This window comes from Protopterus annectens, chromosome 4.part0 (genome assembly GCF_019279795.1).
Source record: "Protopterus annectens isolate FY-2018-M chromosome 4.part0, PAN1.0, whole genome shotgun sequence".
NCBI classification, from domain to species: domain Eukaryota; kingdom Metazoa; phylum Chordata; order Ceratodontiformes; family Protopteridae; genus Protopterus; species Protopterus annectens.
The window spans coordinates 1,056,709,896-1,056,734,598 of NC_056733.1; the positions used below are offsets into that span (position 1 = coordinate 1,056,709,896).

A 24,703-nucleotide genomic window follows, 5' to 3' on the forward strand; every position below is an offset into this window, starting at 1 on the left:
TTTCTACAATAAGGGCTTACTTTTAAACTTGGCGTTACATTTATTATGGAGGTGGACAGTTGGCTCTATTCAGTTTTACATGTCTGTAGAATTTGGTGGTGGATTCTGCATTGGCAGTTGTGTCCTCCTTGCATGGAATCATCCTTTTTTTGTAGACACTGAAACTGAGTATTCATTCAGTCCTCCCCCCAGTATTCTGTAATTTTCTCGCATCTTTGCCCAGCCTAGACAAATGTTTCTCTCTTCCTTCTTTCTATTGTACATGTAAAGGAGGCTCGTTTTTTCTTTTGTGACTGCATCTGTCAACTCTTAAAGCTTGTGTTTCCTAACCCAGCTTATTTTTTTTCACTCTGCTTGCCTTTTCGTATTATGAATCCTCCACTTCTCAATTCTCCTTTTCACCTCTTCTATGCCCCATCTTTTGCCTTAATTTCTACCATAATTTCATTATGCATTCACACTGACCTGCTCTTTCTTTTCCTTAAACCCTTGTTTTAATGTTCAAATGAATCCCTGACCCATTCTCTTAGCTTTTACTCCCTCATTTTGTTTGCAGTCTCTTAATTTATCCTTTATCCCCTCCCTTAGTCCCTTCTAAATCTACTACCCTAAAGTCCTACTTTTGTCTCTGATCTCTTCCCCAGCCCCGCACACACACTATAAACTATGCAGCACTGTGATCGCTGTTGGATAATGGCCATTTCATCTGGACATTCTGACCCACTTCTGTCCTTTCTTGTCCAGTTCCATGAGTTTACTGAACCCTTTGTGATCCAAGACACGGGTGAACTCCCAAACTCTGTAGTCGCGAGCTGAGACTCTCTCCTACTGGTCCTGGAAGCTTCATATCTCTCATTACTTTATCCTCCTCCTACCCACTCCTGCGCTCTTCCTTGATGTGTGCCAAGAGCTGATCATCCAGTATTAGGGTACGACTCCACCTCCCCTCAGGATGATAGCCTTCCTTCTGACTGACCTCACATTTGAGTCGCTATATTTTGACCACTACCCCACTTTCATACCTTTCTTCCTGTAACAGCCATATCCATCCTTTAAACTGGCCCATTTTTCTGTGGTATCTGCAACATTACCACCTTCCTAATCACTGCTTGCAACTCCATCTTCTTAGCTGAAACTCCTTAGATTTCACAATAATACTGTACAGTCTTGCTCAGACTGACGCACTTCGTTATAAGGATTGGTGTTGCATTCGTATTTTCACCTTTAGCAAATCCATGGAGTTGCCCAACTTTTGGACTGACCCCTAGAGCTCTCTCTGGGCATTTCCATAAGCATAACTTCTCCCTGGCCATTACTAGTCTCGATGTTCGGGATAAAGGAGTGACCGACTTTAAACCACAAGGTTCAGCAAATAGGGGAATGGAATGGAATCCAAAAGTGAAGGCACCCGGGATGAAAATGAGAGCAGACAAGTAAATGGGGGAAATCAGAAGAATCTGAAAATTGAGACAGAAGACAATAGGGACTACTGCCAAATGGCACACAGTATTAGGGGAAGTGTGTGAGAATGACAAAGAAAAACTAGTACTACTGTATAGTATAGAAACCTGGGCATTGAAGGTAGAGAAGTACAGGTGATTGTGATGAAGTGTCTGAGACAGGTGGTAGGATGCACACTGTGGGAAGGATGACAAAAGGAGGACATTAGATGGGGCTGTCAGATTTGCTTTTCATGTACTCGCAAAAAGCCATAGGGAATTTGTGACCTAACCTCAGATGGAAGTTTTGAAAGAGGTTTCAGAAGAAACTGACCCCCCCACACACACACACTCTTGTGAAGTTTGGGTCTAATGCTTCTTCTGAGGAGATGTCATAGTCCTCTGATAGTCCATTTCCACTGGTCACTCTGGTGTGACCTCTCTGGAAGCTGCTGTGTTAGGCTGTCTAGAAAGGAGAACCTAGAATGTTCTGAAGATGAAGAAGGATGTTGCTAGATCCCTTGCAGAGGTTTGACCTTTGGATTCTACTTCTAAAACTTTAAGGCTTGAGACCCCCCTAAAATCGGACTCAAAAATGTCCCCTCCTTCCACTCTATCTGTGCAAAAAGCTTCTAAAGAAGACTGATATAATTTTGCCCGGGGATTAAGATAATCCACTCTGTCCAGCTTTCACTTCAGTCTGGTTTCCCTGATAGGAGAAAGATCCCCCACTTCCACATATGAACAGGATCTTTCTGAATCAGATATTGGGGGCCTGGACTTGCACCATAGCTATTCTCCCCTACTCCTTTAGTATGAAACAAAGCACTGTATCTTCAGACTTCCCCCAATGAAGAAATGTTCATTAGAAATAGTGTAAAGTGGTGTCAGAATATCAGAAAAGATACACTTTGCAGTATGGATTCTCCCAAAATCATTTGCAATCTTTCCCTATCTTAGACCTTAGGTGTTGCCTTTGATTTTGCTCCTGTTCCCCAAATTCTCAACCCATTTCACCCAAGAAATATGGCAGATTTGATAGGGTGCCAGGCATAGACACACTCCTTTATAAAAACCTCATGGCAGACCCCTGCTTACAATCCCATTTGATGGGGAAAGATTTTTCTACACTTGCTGCAGTTAATATACTGCCCCCATTCCTGTTATTTTATGTAAGGCACATCACCTGTCCCTTACCCCAAAAGTCATCACCGTGTACACCTACGATACCCAATTTGAAAAAAGTAATAAAAAAAAAAAAAGAAAAAAAACAACCACAATCATTTCCTTCAACTTTTCTAAACTATCACCATAAAGAAGTGAATTCTGTAGGAGGAACTCTGACACAGAATTTTCATATTCACCAAGGTACAATAACTAGGCTAGACTGGATAGACATTATATTTCACAGGAGCATATGCATTTAATTGAATGCTTTGAAACATATCCATTAACTATTTCAGGTCATGCTCTGATAAAAAAAAGATAAAAATGCAGGGTAAGGAAGCAAATATGAGCCACTAGTGTTTTCCCACAAACTTGTTAAAGACAGGAATTCAAGGAAAATGTAGTAGAAATTATTCATCAATTAGGGAAGACAGACATTTCTTCATAACATATAGCTATTTAGTGGGATAAAAAAATATGGGAGTTTAAAAACAGAGGTTAATATAAAATAAATGTATGTTTAAGTAATAATAATTGTTTATAGGAGCTGACAAATGTTAAAGTATGGCAAAGTATGGAGAATCTCACAGAAGAGAAACTGCAGACTGCTAAACAGAAAATAAGGGGGTATTTTGATAATATGCATACGTTTAGAAAGATTGCTCAAGTAACTTTTGATAACTCCAAAGTACAAAAGCTTTTAGCATGACTCAAGCAAAAGATAGGGTGGCTGGAAAACTTAGGGCACCTATGATGAGAAAAGTAACCAGAGTTCCCCTTTAGAGGTATTAGAGATATTTTGGAAATTTTACAAAAATGTATATAAAGCAGAGGAATAAGGAAACAGAAAGAGCACAAACAAATATTTATGAAAGGGTTATTGGGGGATGAGGCTCACCAACTAATAATCAAGACAGAAGATGAGAAAATAGTGTTGAATAATCTACAGGGAAGTCTCCAGAAACAGATGGTATTCCTGTGGCTATTTTGAAGTAAGAATGGAAGAAAATGAGAGATTTGGAAGATTTAATAGTATTTTAAAAGGCGGGGAAGCACCAGCATATTGGAAGATGTGGTGGCAATATTACCCAAACAGGGTAAAGACCCATCAAACCCAGGTTCATATAGACCCTTTTATGTCTATACTAGATAAAAGTCAAAGCTGTAGCCAAAATTGATAATCATTGTGGTTTTGTGGAGGAAAGACAAATATTTGGTAACACTAAAAGAACAATGATCTAGAGAAAAACAGAATATAAGAAAATATGGCTGTTGGGCCGTGATGCAGAGAAAGCTGGGATTTCATGAGTACGGCAATGGAAGAATTTGCATTCCCTGACACAATAAGGTTAATTAGAAGGATAGATGAAAGGACTGTGTTTGAAAAGAGGAATGAGGCAGGTACTCTCTTTTCCTTCAATTGCTTTATATTTAGAGCTATTGCTGAAGAAAATAAGGGACTCGTATTCAAGGATATAATTGGTATGGTAATCAAAAGTTGTCGTTTCTTGCAGATATTTCTTATTTGATAAATCCAAAAAAGGACATTGTCAAAGTCCCACATCACCAAAGTTCCAAGTCTTTTTGTGATACAAATTAATGAAGATAAAACAGTCTGGCCGTAAATTATGCACCCACACAAATTGGCTCAGCAATATCCATATTTATGGGGACAAGATTAGCAGCATTTAGGAGTATGGATAAAAAAAAAAAGTTTGTTATGGCAGCTAAATGTATGGGAATAGACTAAAAGGATAATACAAAAACTGAGAAATGGATGCTCTTGTTTATGGATAGTAAGATACAAGCAGTGAAAATGTGCAAGTCATTTTTTTTTTTTTTGTTTACACACAAGTTTTTAGTATTGCTCATTTAGTATTTTATTAAAGCTTTTTCCATTGGAAAACACACACATATACAATTCTTTGGGTTTTATTGTGTATGTGGTACTTTTCAGGCAGGCTATGGTGGTGGGTTGGATTGATTTGCATTTTTCTTCATCCAATGAATTTGAACTATTTGAGTATACAAGGAAGTGATGTAAAGAATATGGTGTCTGATGAAGTTTAATACTTCATTAAATAAAAGCGCTTACCAGTTATTTTATCTGTGTTTTTATCTCTTAATAAAAGGATTTTATTGTTCCACTGCTTCCTTTGATCATTTTGGGAATACAGTTGGTGTGTGTCTGGGAGACTAGTTCACTACCTCGTTTTTTTATTATGTTTAGTCATTTTAGTTTTATATACAGGTCAGGCATATTTTTATTAATAAGAGGACAGGTTGTGGACAATAGCAGTTGAAGGAATTTTTCTGGGGGAAGACGGCAAAAGTTAAGTGCAATAAACTAATCCCTCCAACAGAACAAAGTTAAGGATTATATGATTTGAAGGAACACTTTAGAGCTACACAGTTAAGGCTCTTACATAACACACGCAGAAGTTATAATTCAAAGTAGAAAGGGTGATGAAGCGTAAAGAATTCAAGAAATAAGTATGGTGTTTTGGGTGCAGATCCTTAAGAAAAATAACCGTACAGAATATTATATTCATAAAGATGCAGAAAGTATTTTAAGAACCAAAACACTGCATAAATGGAGAAAGGAGATTTTGAAAACAGGGATGACTGCAAATAAGGGTTCAGAAACTAGGCAAAAGGGGACTGGAATTTACTGGAGACAACTGGCAAAAAAACCCCAAAAGGTATTGAGAGAAAATAACTAGAGAAGGATAGGCAAATAGAGTGGGACAAAGATAAGTAGTAGTTGGACTGCAGGTTAGAAACTGCCTTCCCTACCAGGAATTGAGGGAGTATGGGCAAAGAAAAACAGATAGGGGAATCATAAGTACAAGACTTGCCCTCGATTCTGGAATTGTTGTTAAATGGATTATTGGTAGAGCATATAAAACAATGCATTATAACTACAAGAATTAGAGACTGTTAAAGGAACCAAGGTACTGGGAGAAAATAACTAGAAAGGGAAAGGTAATAGAATGGGAAGAGGCCAAGAATTTATTTGGACTGCAGGTTAGAGATTGCCTTCCCTGTAAAGGACTGACATCAGAGTATAGGCAAAGGGAAAGAAGTAGGGGGCTCCTAAATGAAAGACCAGCACTGGTAGAGTTTTTAATAGAATCTAGAAAAGAAGGTTCTGTTAAAGGAATAATTAGTAAAGCATATAAAACACTGCATGATAATTATAAGAATCAGAGGAGCTTAGAAAGGACTGGGAAGACACACTAGATAAGCAATTCACAGAGACAATGGGAGGATACATGTACATCTCCCAAATATGCAACAGACTAGAAGATTTAGGATCTTTGCCTGGAAGTGCTTACATAGGTATCTTTTATATCCCAAGTAGACTCCAAAAGAATTTTTCCACAGGTGGGTAGCAATTGGAGGTGTGACCGGCAAAAAAGAGGTGGCTGGGAACATATTGTGTGCGCATGTAATGAACTGGCAAACTTGAGGGATTCCCTGCAGACTGCTCTGTCAGAGATGCTGGGTGAGCAGACTGGATTGACTTGGGAGATAATTTTTGAGTTATAAAACTGAATCACAATTGCCCAGACATAGTATAAGCCTTGCCGAGTCTAATTATGGTGGCTGCCAAAAGCAATTACTAGAAAATGGAAATCAACATCTATACCAACTTTACTACTACTAGTGAGATCTTTAGAAAAGGGGGGAGCAAACTACATAGGAAAAATGGGAATTGTGAGAATATATGAAGAGCAGGAATGAGGTTTAACAGGCAGGATTTGAATGAGCCATATAATGTTTTACTGAATGACTGGATAGATTATAAGTGATGCATAATATTTGCAACTATAGTTGTTTAAATGGTGTCTGTGATGTATACTGTTTGCAACTAAAATGGTGTCATGTTTTTTGTTTGTATAAAAAAGTTGTCTTAGAATAACATTCCATCTGTGTTGTTGATCTTCATCCACTCATCACCAATGGGTTTCGGGTCCGAGCCCTCGGAACAGAGTAGGCCTTATACAAAGCTCATGCCAGCCAAAAACTCTCGAGCTACGTTATACCCAAAATCCCCTTCTCCCCGTTACCTCAGATCGAGTTTACCCTAATTAGTAAAACAGAGGCCGTCTCCAAGCACAAACCTTAATCCAGAAAATGGACCCAAATGTCCCCCAGGAGCCTCTAGGAGGGGGAAGGAGGGTGGGATGTGATGAATTGATGAAGATCAACAACACAGACGGAACATTATAGAGTAAGACCCAACTTCTTTATCTGATGTTAATCTTCATTCCATTCATCACCGAAGGGACAGAGTCCCCAGCTACCTTATATCCATGGGTGGTCCTATGGAAGAACATTCCTGAGAACCATTGAACCAAAGGACGCCCTTCCCCTGGAGATCAGATCCAACTTGTAATGAATGATAAATAAATGGGGGAAGGCCACGTAGCTGCTGCACAGATGTCGTCCATTGAAGCTCTGGAGTGGTACGCCACAAAAGTTGCCATTGATCTGGTGGAGTGAGCTCTGATGTTTGGAGGAACAGACTTTCTTTCTTGGTTATAAATAAAAATTATACAGTCTCTCATCCATTTGGATGGGTCACTTTAGAGACTAACTTCCCCATTTGTGGACCAGAAAAGGATATAAATAACTGGTCTGATTTCCTGGTTGTTTTTGTTCTAAGTAAGATCTCAATTATCTGTGAACATCCAGTAAATGTAAACAATACTCTCCCTTGTTGGAAAAATTAGGAAAAAAACACTGGCAAATCAATAGTCTGATTAATAGAGAGCTCAGAGATTATTTTGGGCAGAAAGGAAGGGCTGGGTCCATAGTAATACTCTGTCCTTGTGGAAAATCAAATAAGGACGCTTGATACAAAGAGCTTGGAGCTCGGAAATGTGCTTGGCCGAAGTAATAGCCACCAGAAAAAGATTTCCAAGATAGAAACTTGATGTCACACGTGGCTGCTGGCTCAAAAGGAGGCCACGTCAAAGACTAAGACAAGTGTGAGACTCAAGGGTTCTGTGGGCTGCTTAATTGGAGGTCTTGAATGATAGATTCCTTTCAAAAAGGTTTTGCTCAGATGATGCGAGATTAAAGAGGAGTCACCGACACCATTATGAAAATTCGAAATGGCAGCTAAATGAATATGAATAGTTGATGCTGCAGCACCCTCCTCAAAGTTAGATAGGTACTGGAGTACAGCAGAGATCGGTGCAGGAAAAGGATCTAGTTTTCTCTATCTAGACCAAATTGAAAATCTTTTTCATTTGTCAGTATAAAGTTTTCTGGTGGATGGTTTATGCGAAGCCAGAACAATGTCACATACTGCACAGGAAAGATTACAATGCCTGGCAATCATCGAAGTGGAGAAGCCAAGCTGTGAGCTTGAGACTGGACAAGTTCGGGTGGCTCAACCCTTGAGGGTGAGAAATCAGATCTGGAGTTGGATCCAAGGTCCACGGTCTGCAAAGTAGATGAGGCCAGAGAAAGGGGAACCATACTTGTCGAGGCCAATATGGTGCTATGAGGATCATTTTGCTTTTCAACCGAAGAACTTTCTTCAGAACTAGAGGAATCAGAGGAATTGGAGAATAAGCATAAAGCAGTCCAGTGGGCCAATCGTGGATAAGCACGTCCCTCGGGGACTCCCCCTGCGGGGAAATTAGGGCAAAGTAGTTGCTGCATTTGTGGTTGGACGGGGAGGCGAATAGGTCGCAGCAAGGGTGGCCCTAAAAGCTTAAGCTCTTTGCCCCTAAGTTAGAGTTGAGGGACCACTCGTGAGGCAGAAGAATACATCTGCTCAGTTGGTCTGTGGATCAAGGAGTTCCCTGGGCTATGTGTTGCTATCAGAAAGCGGTTGGAAGCTATCACCCATTGCCAAACTCTCATGGCCTCTCGACATAGGGGATAGGACTTTGTTCCTCCTTATTTGTTGATGTACCAAACTATTGACATTTTGTCTGATCAGATAGCAATTGTTCCTGAAGGAAGGGCAGAGTGAAATGCTTGCAACGCCAAAAGCACTGCCCTCAGTTCGAGAAGATTTATATGCAGATTGGCCTCTAAATCGGACCATGTGCCTTGGACAGTCATTCCCTGAAAATGCCCCCCCACCCTATCAGGCAAGCATCCGTGGTCACAACTGCGCTGAGTTGAGGGGGTTGGAAGGATTGGTCCCAAAGTTCTGTCTGGCTTCATCCACCAAGAAGGATCTAATTTGAATAGATTTGTAATTCGAATCTGGAAGGACAATGGGTGTTGATTCGGATACCACTGGGTTAACAGAAGCCACTGTAACAGTTTCATGTGAATCCTTGCTAGGGGTACTATTGATATAGATGCTGCCATTGACCCTAACAGCTGCAGAACCTGTAGAGCCGGAACAGAGTCGTGGCAGAGCATCACTCAGAGCTGGATTCCTTAGTCTTTGGAGCCTGTGATCTGGGAGAGATAGCAAGCAAGAGCGGGTACTGAATGTCACCCCTATAAATTCCAAGGTTTGGGTTGGAGTTAGATTGGACTTCTCCCAGTTTATGGAGATTCCCAGGTGATGCACCAAAAAGAAGGTGTAGTGCAAGGCTGTTACCAGTAGACACGTAGTAGGAGTGGTGAGGAGCCAATCGTCCAGATATGGAAACACCTGGAATCCTTGTAGTCTCAAGTGAGCTGTCACTGCTGACATGCATTTGAACACTCTGGGGGTTGTAGAGAGTCCGAAGGGCAGGGCACGGAATTGATAAGGATTGGCTCCCAGCCAGGAGCCAAGGAACCTTCTGGAGCATTTGTCCATCTTGATGTGGTAATATGCAACCCAAAGGTCTATCAAGCACATCCAATCGCCTTCCTCCAGAAAGGGGAGAATGGACTGAACCATGACCATCCGGAATTTTGTCTGGCTGACAAACTTGCTTAAACAGCTGAGGTCCAAAATTGGTCTCCAGTCCCTTGTCTTTTTTGGCACCAAAAAGAACTTCTTGTAAAATCCAGATCCGATCTGGTCTGGTGGGACTTTCTGGATGACTCTCTAAGTACAGCTTTTCTATTTGTAGAGCTGCCTCTTCCCTTAGACTGGGTGGAACGCCTGGGATTCATTTTGGTGGTTTGGGGTAGGAGTCTAATGGGATTTGGCAACCTCTGGATATTCTGCCCCCAAGAATTGGTGGTAATAGATAGCCAGGCATTGGGTTGCCAAGAAAGACATCCCCCAACTGCTTCCAGAGGACAGCAATCAAACCGCTCTTCAGGAGCGCTGATAGGGCTGTCTGGAGAAAGAATCTCTGGAACCCTGATTACACAGACCACCCTCTGCCTCTGTAAGGGCTTCTTCTGGAAGAGTTGCCCCCTCTGCCTCTGGGGGTGAACTCACCACGTGTCATGGAAAGGATCCTGAGAATTTTTGTGCCACAATTTCCCATTTCTCTGTTTCCTGGAAAAGGGATGCTGAGGAGTGGAGAAACATGCACCAACCGCAGAAAGGGTCTTACCATCGTCCTCGCACCTGGCTAGCATGTCTTTCACTTTAGGGCCAAACAGAGTGGATGTTTCCACTGGAGCGTTAAGGAAGGAAGACTTAAAAAGATCCGCGAGTCCCACAGGAGCATGCAGGTGTGACGTCTCATAACTACACCTGAACCCGCAGCTCAATCTGGAACAATGGCCTGTGACAGCTGCAGAATAGGGGGAAGACATGGAGGTTCAGACGTCGAAGGCTTGTCCACAGAGGCAAGAGCCCTCTCAATCGCCTGGAAGGCAGGGCGCCCGAAAAGGTATGGGAGCCAGAACCAAGAAAGACAACCTCGGAATTGGGGTCACACCCCACTCCGTTGAGCCTGCTCCCAGGAATTGAGTCTCAAGCTGAATAGGTACTGACAGGGCTCCTGGTACCATGGACGGCACCGTAGAAAGGGTCGGTGGCAAACTCAGAACGAAGGAGCCTGTAGTCCAATCCTGGGACGAAGACTACCTGGTTCCAAAGGAAATGAAGGCCAAATGGTCGGCTCCGGGGCCAAAGTGAGATCCACTATTGGCACCAAAGCAGAGTGCCGAGAGAGGCATCGGTGCAGAAGGCTTCGAAACCTGCAAGGACGTTGGAGGAGAGTAAGATGGAGTCTGTGAAGCAGACATCCCAAGTTCTAGGAGGGATTAGTTTTTAGTTTTTGAATCAGAAGGCATCCCCCTGGCTGTCAGCAGCTGGTCCACAAGGAGCAGCACAGAGTTCGGAGAGGCTCCTGTTGGATCTAGTGGATATCCCCGAGGGGGACTCTGGACGCTCCAAGAAGGGACTATAAGCTTGCCCCAAGAAGGGGTTCACAGACAGGGAATATTGGGTCTGTGCTTGCACATCTAACAGCACCACCATCTCCAATTTTGAAACGATAGGGGCAGTAGTGTCCATCTGAGCTAGAGGAATCGTGGGAAGGCTCAAAGCCGTAATCGGAGTTGAGGACAAAAATTTTTGTATCAGTCAGAACTGGTGCCATAAACATCTGTGCAGACGAAGTCGGCGCCGACATAATTGACAGACAGCACCGAAACCGGTGCCGTAGACGAAGACTTCTGGTCCATAGCAGAAAGTTTTGGTGGTCTTTCCCTCTCAACGGAGGGTGAGGATGGAATGGAATGTGGCCTCTCTCTTTTCTAGGAGGGGGTGAACCATCCGATGCAGAGAGAGAGTCTCTGAGAAAGGCGATTTAAGAAGGCCCTTCAAAATCAGTTAATTTTTATGGTCATTCAAGGTACATCAACTAAAACTTTGACAAAAGGAGCAAGGTGGTTGTACTGAGAGATGAGGCACTCCCAAACAAACACAATCATCATGAGAGTCACTATTTGGCATTTTCCTCCCACACTTCAGGCATTGTTTGAAGCCTGAGGTGCCCTTTTCATCAGACATGTTACCAACAAAAAATACAACACAATACCAGAAAAAAACAGATTACAACAAAAAATGACTACAGCTAGTTAGATATCACAGCAGAAAATACCAACAATGAAGATTACCACAGCGGGTATAAAGAAGCGGGTGTACCAGCAATGGTACAAAGATTACCAACAGTTAGTTGACAGGAAAGTTGGAAGAGAGGATAAGAGACTTAGCGGTACATAGGTACAGGAAAATATAAGTGAAGCAAAGTAACACTTTCCGAAAACACTTAATTCAAAAATATCAAAAAATAAAGACTTAGCTAAGAGCTGGCTTGAATGTGGCTTTACGGCAATGCAGCAAATGAGATCTGAGGTAACGGAGAAGGGGATTATGGGTATAACTTAGCTCTAGGGTTTTTGGCTGGCATGAGTTTGGTATAAGGCCAACTCGGTTCCGAGGGCTCGGAACCGAAACCCATCTGTGATGAATGGAATGATTAACAACATCAGATTGTAAGATTGCCTATGTCATGTGCGAAAATTTAATAAAGATGCTTGATGGAAAAAAAGAATCAGACTGTTAGAAAAGACTGGAAAAGCAATTTACAGGGGATCAATGGAAGGGTGTATTATATTATTATATTATATAGCTCCCAAGTATGCAACAAAGTCATGAAAGTTTAGGATTTTTGCTTGTAAGTGTTTGCATAGGTATTTTACACCCCAAGCAAACTTCAAAATATTTTTCCTCAGGTAGACAGCAAATGTTGGAGATGTGATGGGGAAGAAAGAGGGAACTGAACAGTTGTTTGTGAGAGTATGAGTTGGCGGATTGCAAAAATACCCTACAGAATACTCTGTCAGAAATACTGGGGGAGCAAATGGCTATAACTAAGGAATTATTCCTTTTGAGCTGGAATACAGGCTCTGAATTGCCTAGACATAGTAAGGCCTTAAGTTTAATGCTATTAACTGCCAAAACAGCAATTGCTAAAAAATGGAAATCAAAATCTAAACCAACTGTATTTGAAGTATTGAATAGTGTAAAATATATAAAAGAACTAGAATTGGATCTTTAGAAAAGGGAATGAGCAAATTGTTGAGAAATAAATGGAATTTGTGGGAATAATACAAGCAGAATACTATTCAGGAGGTGTGAGGTTTAATGGAAGGCAGAAATTATTTGGCAATTTATGTAAAGTTGAAGTAAAAGACCACTGTTAAAAAAAACATATATGCAATGTATAATAGCTCCTAAATACTTTATCCCATGGATGGGTCCCCTCAAATTATTTATGGTATCATCCCATTTATTCTTACTAGGAGTAATATATAATTGACCATGGGATGGGAAAGGCCAATCTAACACCAAATGGAATAGGTTAATTTGAGCACCAAAAGGAAAACTGTCTAGGCTTAAAATGGCCTGCAAGGGTAGCCTATCCTACTACTTACACAATCTACAGCCTCAGAGTGTACAACGACCGGTCCTTAGAGGCTTTCACCGAAAAGTTAGACCAGAGAGAGACCAAGACATCAATGAGGGACCTAGTGAGGGAGCTGGATGACACCCAAAGACTCAAGAAACTTTTTTCTTGAGGACATGAGAAAAGCCAGAGTGCCTGTAAATCACGTAACAAAAAGCTGATTAAGACAAATGAAATGACAGTCCCACAAAGCACAATATCCTGCCCCTAACATGTTAGTCTATATTATACGTAGAAAACTAGAAAAAAGAAAAAAAAATAGTTCTCACACAGGTATTCAATAGTTTAAAATTCCCTTACCAGGTATAAGTTCATAAAAAAAAATTCTAGCATAAAGTTTTTAAATTAAAAGCATGTTTTTTCCATCAGAAAAAAATTAATCTGCTGAAGGGTTTTTCCAGCAGGGAATTATCTGCCCCGCCTCGAAGGATCACTAGCTGACTGTCAGTTCTACAAAGCCCACAGAGGAAGTGCACTTGGGTGTTAAAGCACTGAAGTGGTTGGCACCCAAACTGCCCTATTATGTCACTCTGCTAGAACGACTAGCAGAGTGCATTGAAGGGGCCCTGATGGTTTGCTAGCTGTCCGGTGGTCATATCCTGGACAGATATAACCCAAACAGCTTAGATTACTGCAACAGTGGTCTAATGTCTAACACCTGCAGAATGTTGGGGGAGAGGTAGGAGAAGCAGCATGGGATAGTTTAGGTCGGTGTTAAAACAAGTCTTAGCACTTCAGCCTTTAGTGGGGAAGAGGAAGAACCATTCCCATCAGGATTTGTGGGAATAGGAGGAGGAAGAGCCTTGCAGGAGTTGCATTTTGAATTTTAAGTATAATGAAGGTATTTAACCTTGACAGGTTCAAAAGAATCTCCAAAGGCCTACCGTTCTGAGCAGTAGGAACGGTCTTGAGCAGAACCTTTCATTTCATCTTCTCTTACCATATTTCTACCATCCTCTGAAAATGAAACTCATCTATAAAAAAGGAGATAATGGGGTCTTTGTTCTCCTGGTACCAACTGAATCTCTGCAAACATGGTCTGCAGCCCTAAGCTTACTTATTTGCAGGATGTCACTGCCCTTGGTAATGGCTTCCTACTGTGTGGATAACTATGCCAGCTGGCCACATATGTCTGACTGCTATGTTGGGGGGGGGGGGGGGAGCTGGGTTGAGAGTCTGCTGTCAGGTAAAGTTAGAGGGAGCAGCATAGAGTAGTTACAGGTGCTTCTTTTATGGGGTGTGAAGCAACGTACTGAAGGAATAGTTTTTCCTCTTAAACACTTCAGCCATAGAGATACTGCTTGGATTCCTAAAGCTAATGAGACATTAAGAGGCTTGGTTTTACAGTCCTCTGGCTGGGTTTGAATCCTCAAGCCGAGCATGTCTTTTGATAACAGACCCTGTAGTTGAAATACTAGACTGTTGCACTTGTAGTACCCCAGCAATATTTAAAGGCGTGCTTCCCTACGTGAGCAACAAGCTGTCACTTATACGCTTTTAGCTTTCTGCAAATTGCCAGACCCATCTCCAATTTTTTCCTTAAATGAGTTAAGAGTGCACCTTTATGTCTAACAATGAGTGACAGGTCAGTACTCCAAAGACCAGGGTAGAAGCCATGTACTCCCTTTCTCAAAGGAAAATAGAGGTAAATCCAGAGGGCTCGAATGAAGTCTGGCATCCCACCTGTGATCCAAAGGGTGACAGGACTAACAAGAAAGAGCACAAAGGATTAGCTCAGATAAAATCATTTTAGCTAGCAAATTTAGGAGACTCTCTCCAATACCCTCCCTGTGGGAGGTATAGGCACACCTTGTTGAAGTTTCAAGTAGTTTATTCAGTTAAGTGGGTAAATGGACGAGTGCTCTTGCTCTGATTAGAAGTACTGCCCCAGAGTGTTGAAAGCATGATCCCTTACAAGATGTATCTTCATTATATATAAGGTATTAAATATGTCCTCTGTAGATGGAGCAAAGGATATGTCATCTACAGTGCTGTGCTGAAGATTTTGAGGAGGAGGAGGGGGCCAGCTGGGAAGCACATCATCTTGGTCATTGCCTGAAGAGTCCAAATCCCTCTGTGAAGAGGGCTCCCTATTTCTTTTAATGAAGGGTACAAAGATGGCTGCTTCACTGCAGGCTTTGTATAAACTGTAAAAAGCCCTGAGCCAAATTAAAGTAATCTTGAGAAGGAACCTGGGAACAGGGGGTGTGAGGGCCTGTCTGTTGCTAGTGGTAGAAGCAAGCAGCTCTAACAGATGAACATCTCATGACACAACAAGTATGGAATGCTAATTCAGTGACCAGAGTCCACAAGCAGTATCTCCGACCTTCATCTTCCAGCCTTGAATAGCCTTATGGAAACAGGCAATGCAAACAAAGGGGTCAAAGTCCTCACCCTCAGAAACAATGAAACAGGCAGTGGAGACAGATGCTTATAGAAGTGCAACCAGAAGTGACAATCCTCGGTTCAAGAGGACACACCAGTATCTGAAGGCATGGTAGCTACTGCAGGGACACCGCCAGACGCCTTGGATGCAAATGCTTAGGCTGGCAACTGGGATAGAACCTCCCTAAGACTGGCACCCTTCAGCCAGCAAGGGATCTCAGAATGAAAAAAACATCCTCTTTCACATTCACTTTCTCTTTTAGGAGAATGTCCACCAAAGGTGAAGATATGCTGGAAGACATGAAGGCTGCATAGGCTGAGAAGGCACCATTCTTACTGCCTTTCTACTAAAGCCCTGGAAAATACTACATAAATAAAGGCTGACTTGCTTATGTTCCACACAAAAAATGCACTGCATGGGATCATTTTTGTGTAGTCTGTCTACTACATGCACATTTATTGCCTTTTCTGGAACAGACCTATCTCATCACCATTGTGGTCATCGCACCACAACACAATGTGCCAACTATAAGCTACTGACACAGTCTCCTTGGACGGCAGCTGTTCACAGGGTTGCTGGATGGGAGTCAAGCATGGATGGATGGGATTGATTCCCCAGAGTAAGGTACTTATCTCGTTAACTTAATTCTGGGCACAGGCAGAAATGCAAAACTCAACATTAGTATAAAATGCATTGTAAAATAACACTGTGGCAAGAGCAAAAGACACTGACCTTATACTAGGACTATCTAGGCAACTGTCCATCAGTGAAGGGAAAAGCTGCCACTGCAGATATATCCATAATTCTCATCCACCAGGTTGATTGTGATAGCTCTCAAGTCCAAGCAAACTCTTGACAAATACAACCCCCACCCAGGGCAGTCCTAAAATGTAGTCAGGACTAATATTGCTGGGCTGGCAGGGTTGCCCCATTGGCAACTTTGCCAGCAATTGAGAGAACATCATGTGTCACTCAATTCTCCTTCAATACTCAAGCAGGCTACTTCCTCTTCTGTGAGATACAGATGTAAAACAGACAGGAAGGAGCATCATAACCGCCCTCCATTGTGATGAAGGTATTTTCCTTTTCAAGTAGGGAAACATGAAGACTTTGGATGGGATGGCCTAATGGATGCCCCTCCCTGAAAGGAGCAGCCTTTATGAAATTTATGTCCTCTCTGTTAAAGATGGTCTCTGTCAAGCTATCCTACGCAAGCACATGTATAGGACTGCAGCCTTAGCTGCAGGCTCTGCACAGTGGCAACTGCAGCAGGTTGTATAGAAGCACACAATGGTGCCACATCATTTTTACTACTTCTTTCTTGAGCCCAGACACAGAGGAAACTTCCTCTACTGCTTGGTCAACTAGGAAATAGTGGAACTTTGACAGGAGAAAAACATGGGTCCCCAATCGCCAAATAAGCAGGAACAAGTCTCAACAACCTAATGCAAGGATTTAGCTTCATCGGGTGATGAGGTGGCAAAATACTGTGGGAATATCGCATCTACGCCTATACAGCTGCATGCTGGATCTTTCAATCTTACCAGCAGCTTTGCAATTTTCTCCCTTTAAATAATCACCACTCTCGCTCCTGCTCCCTTTCTTGAATCCAGCTATGGCTTATACCTTTCATATGAGAAACCCTGACTCTCTATAATAATGCTGACATTTGTGTTAGAGCCCACAATGTAACGTGCAATCTCCTCGTGCCCCAGGTCATACTAACAGACCTATGCTACTTTTTAGTGTTACATCAGTCTATAGGTATCCACTTCCTCTTGTCTAGGTCAGTCACTGTTCTTTGGTTCCAAACCAGTCTTGTACACCTTATGCACACCTCCTCCTTTACATAACCTCGCCTTATCCTTAACCTCTACCCACTAATCATTTTATGCCCACTTTGTAACCCTCCCCCAATGCCTTCAATACTTCCACACAGCTTTGAAACTACCCCACACCCCAGATTCAGCTCACTTAACTCTTCCTGATGTCTAGATGTTTAGGATTCTTAGCATGGGACTTGCCCTTTAGTCCTCACCCTTCCAGTTGCTTTATTTCTAACATACCTTGCAAATGTTCAAATTTATTTTTATCATGACTGCTGCCCAGTTTAAGTATGCAAAGCTTCCTTTTGTTTTCCATTCCCATATTCCAAATCTCTACATTCTTTAACTACATTTTCAAAACATTTTACCCTTCACACTGACAAAACACACACATTATTCCCTGCTTCCTTTTTTGTGCTTCTCCAGCATCTACCATCTTGTTTGGATCCTTTTTCTGAACAAAACTGGGAATACCATTCCATTTGTTTAGGATCCTAATTTGCTGGACCAAAGGTGTTGCAGTTGTTTTAGAGCTTCTGCCATTTCAACAGCCTCACATGGGCAGACATCCACCTTATTTCATCTTTATTTTTCATTGAGGAATTCCTATCACAGATTTTCCCCCAAATCCTTCTATATTCGTCCACACTTTCCTTTCCCTTTACATTTCTTGTCTGCTCAATTTCTCCCTTTCCACTTGTACCTTCTTGTCATCTGAAATGGACAAGCTTACAGTGGGTTCCATGCAATGCATCAAAAAGATTTTCAATGACTTACTTGACATGTTGTGTCATTTCATCAAGGGTAATTTTCACTGAATAGTGGACAGTGTTTTTCTTAGTCCCACTTGTGTGCCATTGTGCGATTTATTTAAGGATTCAAGGGTGTGACAAACTAAACTTGTTTATAACAGATCTAGACAGTGTTCTGGTGCAAAGGTTTGGTTAAGTTTCTTATAGACTACAGTTATACTTGGCTTAGTGAGATACTTGAACAATGGGGTAATTACGTTTGCCTTTAGCTTACTGCTGTGTGATCTCAATGCTAGAATAATTAGAAATGTGGGAGAGCAGTGGGCTTGTCTCCATTCAAAAACGTTCTGTATTTTTCTTTTGGTTTTGATAGATCAGGGAATTTTTTTAAGTGGTTCCAATAAAAGTGTTCCTCACTGGATATATAGTCCCTGCATCATTTGGGGGAAAAAAAAACATTTACCATGAAAGTAAGGCAATTAATTGTCAATCTTAAAACAAATAAAAGCAACGAAAAAAGTCACAGTGAATTTGGTCTCAAGAATTTTGCAAATGAATTTTATTTTATTTTTTTATGTAGCAGTATAACCTTTTAAAAATTTAATATTAGACTTCTCTCCCTTACCTCAGGTCAAGAGTACAAGCTATGCTTAAGAAATTAGCCTACCAACATTACCTGAACATTTGACGAGAACACTGTACTTCAAAATTTGTTAAATAATTTTACAGCTTCCGGCACTTGCACACAGGAAGCATAAAGAGCCAAAACTTAACAGCAATTTGAGAACGTGTTCCTTAAAATAGTTAGCTGTAACAAGATTAATAACCATGTGTGGTCAGTGTAAAACAGACCACTGCATCAACTTAACCATGTGTGCTCAGTGTAATGCAACACAGACCACTGCTTTACATTTAACCACGTGTGCTCATGTAAAATACAGACCACTGCATTAATTTGATCTGGTCATAAATACCTTCAGAAGAATCACAAACTACCATTTCTCAGACAACATAAAGCCACCTGCATATTTTTCAAAGTTTAGTGTATAAATTGTTACTGAATATTACACATATTGAATGTTTCCTTATTTAGCTACAAAATGCTGCATGTATATACTGAATGCTTTCCTTAACAATAATGTTCTGGGGTTCTTCTCCCTGAGCCCCACTGAAAAGTGGTATACCAAAGTCAGACTTTACCAATAAACAAAGCCAGTTCCTCTCAATCCATATCCACAGAAGGTAAACTTAAAAAGCCCCAGATTCTTTGTCTTTCGGCTTTTCCCGGTTAGGGGTCGCCAGATTATGTCACGGATATCACTCTGCATACATGAACAAGCAGCTCTAAAGCCCCAGATTATGTCACTGATATCACTCGGCATTCATGAACAAGCAGCTCTAAAGCCCCAGATTATATCACTGATATCACTCGGCATACATGAACAAGAAGCTCTAAAGCCCCAGATTATGTCACTGATATCACTCAGCATACATGAACAAGCAGCTCTAAAGCCCCAGATTATGTCACGGATATCACACAGCATACATGAACAAGCAGCTCTAAAGCCCCAGATTATGTCACTGATATCACTCTGCATACATGAAGCAGCAGCTCTAAAGCCCCAGATTATGTCACTGATATCACTCTGCATACATGAACAAGCAGCTCTAAAGCCCCAGATTATGTCACTGATATCACTCTGCATACATGAACAAGCAGCTCTAAAGCCCCAGATTATGTCATGGATATTACTCGGCATTACATAAACAAGCAGCTCTAAAGCCCCAGATTATGCCACTGATATCACTCTGCATACATGAACAAGCAGCTCTAAAGCCCCAGATAATGTCACGGATATCACTCTGCATACATGAACAAGCAGCTCTAAAGCCCCAGATAATGTCATGGATATCACTCTACATACATGAACAAGCAGCTCTAAAGCCCCAGATTATGTCACTGATATCACTCTCCATACATGAACAAGCAGCTCTAAAGCCTCAACTCTGCATACATGGACAAGCAGCTCTAAAGCCCCAGATTATGTCACTGATATCACTCTCCATACATGAACAAGCAGCTCTAAAGCCCCAACTCTGCATACATGGACAAGCAGCTCTAAAGCCCCAGATTATGTCACTGATATCACTCGGCATACATGAACTAGCAGCTCTAAAGCCCCAGATTATGTCACTGATATCACTCGGCATACATGAACAAGCAGCTCTGTCAAACGTTTGTTCATAGAAAGAAAGATGCATATTATTAAACAGAGATTTCCTGCTTGCAATATACCAAAGAGTACACTACAGGTGTCAGTCACTCAACTTTTAACATTTATAAAAATGCAAAAACTACTTCAGTGCTGAATTTGCATGTTCTCTTAACCTGACAGATAAAGCTTTTGCTACGATTCTCCAGTAATCCTTTAACTGATCCCACTATGAGGTATATTCAAAGGTCACCCCCCCCTCCCCTCTGCAGATGGCCAAACTGAATCAGGTCAGTTCAGTCATGAATTTAGGTCAATACTTCACATTGCACTCCTCTCCTTGGCAGAAGAGGATGCTGGAGAAGGATTTGTTTCACAGAAGCTCAGATTTACATAAGAAAAGATAACTTTTCAGGGATTATTGCACTCAAGGGTTAGGTGCATTACTCCACAGCAACTAAAGATGCCACGGTGTTCTTACCTACATGCTAGAGCTATTCAAAGGGAAAAAAAAGCTGAAATGGAATGGTGAAGATTAACCCAGAGTTTTTACGGTTCATAATGTTACACTAACAAGGTACTCTACCAGTTTAGTCAGTGCAAAAGATGGGACTTCTGCACTTTAACATAAAATTCTTATGACAATGGCAACTTCATGTCTGCTGTGAGGGCTGCACTGTGATTACTGCTAAACTAAGTGTGCAATTTGATGAATGAAATCAATGAGAAAGGTGCTGTCTACCTTCACGAAGTGGTGTCACAGGTGCAATGTTCTCTTTGCTGTCATGATGAAAGGCTTTCGAAGGATCAAATCTCTTGACACCCTGCAAGGCATTCAGCTGTTCCTGAAGCTGCTTCTCCGTTTGCTTGTACCGGGCCACTTGATTTCGTAGCTTGGACAACTCCTGGAACACATATAAAGTTTGAAGAGTCAACATTCTTTCCAACCACACTGCAACATGCCCTATGAAACCTTCAAAGGGTGTGCTATAAAGGAAGGCTACTTAGAGAGGTTAAGATATTTCCATACCACATCAGTTGATCTGTGAGGATACTGTTTGATTCATTATTGGCTGTGTTCATTCTGTCCACCAATAATTATTTTTTTTTCTCAAAAGCCTCACTTGCTCAAGGGCACAAGTGAGTGAGGCTGGCAAAGAAGATTTTGCCAGATTGAACAGCTCACCTGCCCTCTGAACCAGAGTCAATGCCGATTACCAGGTGAGCACACTTTCTGCAAATCAAGAAATTACCAAAAAAATAACTATATTAACTCATTCCCTCCAATGGGGCTCAGGAAGTTTGCATCGTAACTTCCAATAAGCTTTCTGATAGAATAGAATCATGTTCTCACATTTCAGATATTCATCTCTGTTACCATACGGATTACTAAAGCACAAATTACACACTTTAGCACAAAACTATTTTTATAGTGGTAATATTCTTTAAGTTCTATGTCTTAAAACTGAATTTTATAATTCACAGTAAACTTGGTAACTATTAAGTTTGTAATATTTTGTAAACAACTTACATGTCAGCAACCACTCAAGTCACACACACTTATCAGCAGCATTTTCTTCATCCAGCTGAGAGTTTCCATGAGGCTAAGCAGTTCTATTTGCCTTGGTTGTTTCGACATTTGGAAAATATGAAATGTATGACAATATAAATTATATGAACAATTAATATCTATTTACCCACACTATACAGAGGTCAACTATCAATACAGTTAAGACTTCATCTTAAAGTTCCCACAATGGCAAGCTCAATACTTATGTAGCACTGTTTTGGAATTATTGATACAAAATATGAATAACCAATATTTGACACCTGAAAGGATCAGTGGGATGTAACTGCAGGAGCACCTGGAGGAGTCGCTCGGCTGCAGCAAGTTAAGCACTGAGCACGCCCACCCACGCCCAGCACTGAGCACGCCCACCCATGCAGAGCACTGAGCCCGCCCACCCATGCAGAGCACTGATCCCGCCCACCCATGCAGAGCACTGAGCTTGCCCACCCACGGCCAGCACCGAGCATGCCCACCAGCACCCATGCCCAGCATACTACAGCAAAGGCTAGATAGAGGGATCACGTAAGCAAGAGGGCAGGAGAAGAGTAATAAGGGTGTACTAAGGAAGGCTCCCTCATGTATGATCTGATAAAGTAAAAGGTACTTTTCTTGGTTCCATCAGAGTGAAAAAAAAATCAGAGGGACTGTTCAGAAACCAGTTTTGGGAAGGAATGTACATTAATCTTAAGGGACACAATCATTCTGAAAGATCAAAATACAGTCCCCTGCAAGAAAGCCTGCAATGCAAAAATCCTGCAAACAAAGATAATGGCCATTAAAAAGAGCATATTCTAAGATACACACTTCAGTTCCAAATAAAACCATCAGGCTCAAACAGGGAATGGGCAAGACCTGTCAAACTATTACAGATTCAATGGAGGACTGGAATTCTTCCAAAGCTGCATAACCAGCTGATGCTGTGCTATAACCCAACCCTCTACAATGTCACAATGGGCAAAACCAGTGGACATGTACCATGACTGTTGAACAGAAAAAATTTAAATCTGCACATAACAGAAGCAGATAAAGATGGTCTTGTAAGCTACCTGGGGCAGTATTTGATACTATGTCCCCCACAAATGGAAAAATCCTTGCCTTGAAACAGCAAGTATGCCAGATGGAACCCAGCTCTGTGGCACATAAGGATGCAGTCCTGATTATATCTGGGTTTAAACACTAACAGGCAGGGGAGGGAAAACTGGAAATACCACCAGTAGTCCACTCACTCATCCTAGGGGTGGGGTTGTATCACTGGTACATGTATCCCCCTAGGATAATTTCTGGTGGAAATCTACAGAAAGCATTCAAAATGCCTAGAGACAGGGCTGCCAGTGGGCAGTCACTTATGTGACTGAGGGACATACCCACACATTATATACCCTGAAATACATGCTAAAAAATGTAATGCACAAATTTAGGTAAGACAGTCCATCACTACACACTCTTGCCCAAAATAGCAGTAATTATGACTAGCTTGGTACAGCAAAAAAGCATTAATGGGTTGGCAAGATGAATGGTCAAAGTAGGGAAGACAAAACAACCTGCTTAAAAACATTCTGGTGGCTCGATCAATTCAAACAATGTCAGAAGATCCAAAGTAGGAGGGAAACCACAAAGTGGAAAGGACAATTTGTCAGTTGTATCCACCATACCAGTATATGTTTGGATTCCTCACTAATGCAGTAGCCTTTGGCTATTTGGGTTGTATCCTTCCTAGGATACAACTGGCCAACTTCACAAAGCACTGGCTTCCTCTCACACTTACACTCTTGACTGCTGATTGGCTAGCCCCCTTGGAGGAAAACAAGCAAATCAGATTGTAGGCAACTTCAGAGCTTTCTTGCCCACATACAGACTTTTTTGGTCACCCCCCCAAAAAATACCAAGCTTATTTGGGATCCCAAAACCCCATAAGAATATCTCCGATCTTTTCTAAAGACCAGCAGTGGCAAGTGGTGGTTCCATAACAGACGATATCCACCTGCCTTGATGCTCAGATAAAACCAATGGCAGAGGCCAACAAATCTAATTTTAGACTCCCTGCATTTTCTAGGTAAAAAATAGTTATTCCTGTCAGCAATTCCACAATCGCAGTCACAATAGATGTGGAACCACTTTATATAGTGCTTCCACACTGCTCCTGTACTACTGGGCAGTATTTGGTACCAGGTTCACAAACTGTTTGCATGCTTCTCCAAACAGCTTAGAAATGTCATCACAAATCTAATCAGCCTACAGCAAGACTTCCTGGCTAGGAGGTACAGCAATAGATTACCAAATTCCATCCTCAACTCATCATAAGTTTAAAGGCAGAGGATCCCATTCTGAGAGTCCCCTTGGGAGACTCCTAGGACTCAGCAGAAATTAATACCAGGATCCACAGGAGGACAAAAGAAAAAGCATGGCCACTCACTTTTACAGTAGATGACAAAACAATCAGAAAAATCATGAACTGGGTGGTGGGTTACAAACTAGAAAAACTTCTAGGACCACATCTTTGTTTTAAGAACCATGAACATTATGGACTGGGTAGAGTGCAAATTCAGACCAGAGGAGGACAGAGGAATTCACCCTAAGGCTCTCTTTTTTCACTTACTGCAAACACATGAGCAACAAGCACTCATTGTCCGGGACTCAGGAGAAAAATAAACAGCACTTGTTCTGGTAATTGCAACACTGTTTTTTGTTATATACCCTCCATAGTGTAATAGTTGCAGTTGTGTTTATGCAAGGAAAACTGCAAAGTTCAAAATCAGGGAGGCATACCACTTGTCAGACTCCAGATGCTCAAAAACCAACTAGTGAAGCACTGCCATGATTGCCCAAACCATGAAGATTTCCACTTCCACCATCTGGACAAGTTCAGTGTGGGTCCAACCAAAGGGAACAAAAATGCAATTCCAGTAAAAAATGAAGTTAAGCTGGCAGATATGGCTGGACAACCACCACCACACTGGTCTATATGCAAGCATTTCTATTGAAAGTGTGCTTTCACTCAGAAAAA

At 41.6% G+C, this 24,703-nt stretch overlaps 1 protein-coding gene across 1 annotated transcript in view; it reads right to left on the reverse strand.

The window, feature by feature from the left end:
- The window catches only part of HMMR (hyaluronan mediated motility receptor), a gene marked incomplete in the record, with an annotated part of 1,493,987 nt that overhangs the window by 53,322 nt on the left and 1,415,962 nt on the right, over window positions 1–24,703 (reverse strand). The window contains 1 exon segment of the mRNA XM_044068985.1: window positions 20,872–21,034. Within this exon segment, the coding sequence (XP_043924920.1) occupies window positions 20,872–21,034 (163 nt within the window).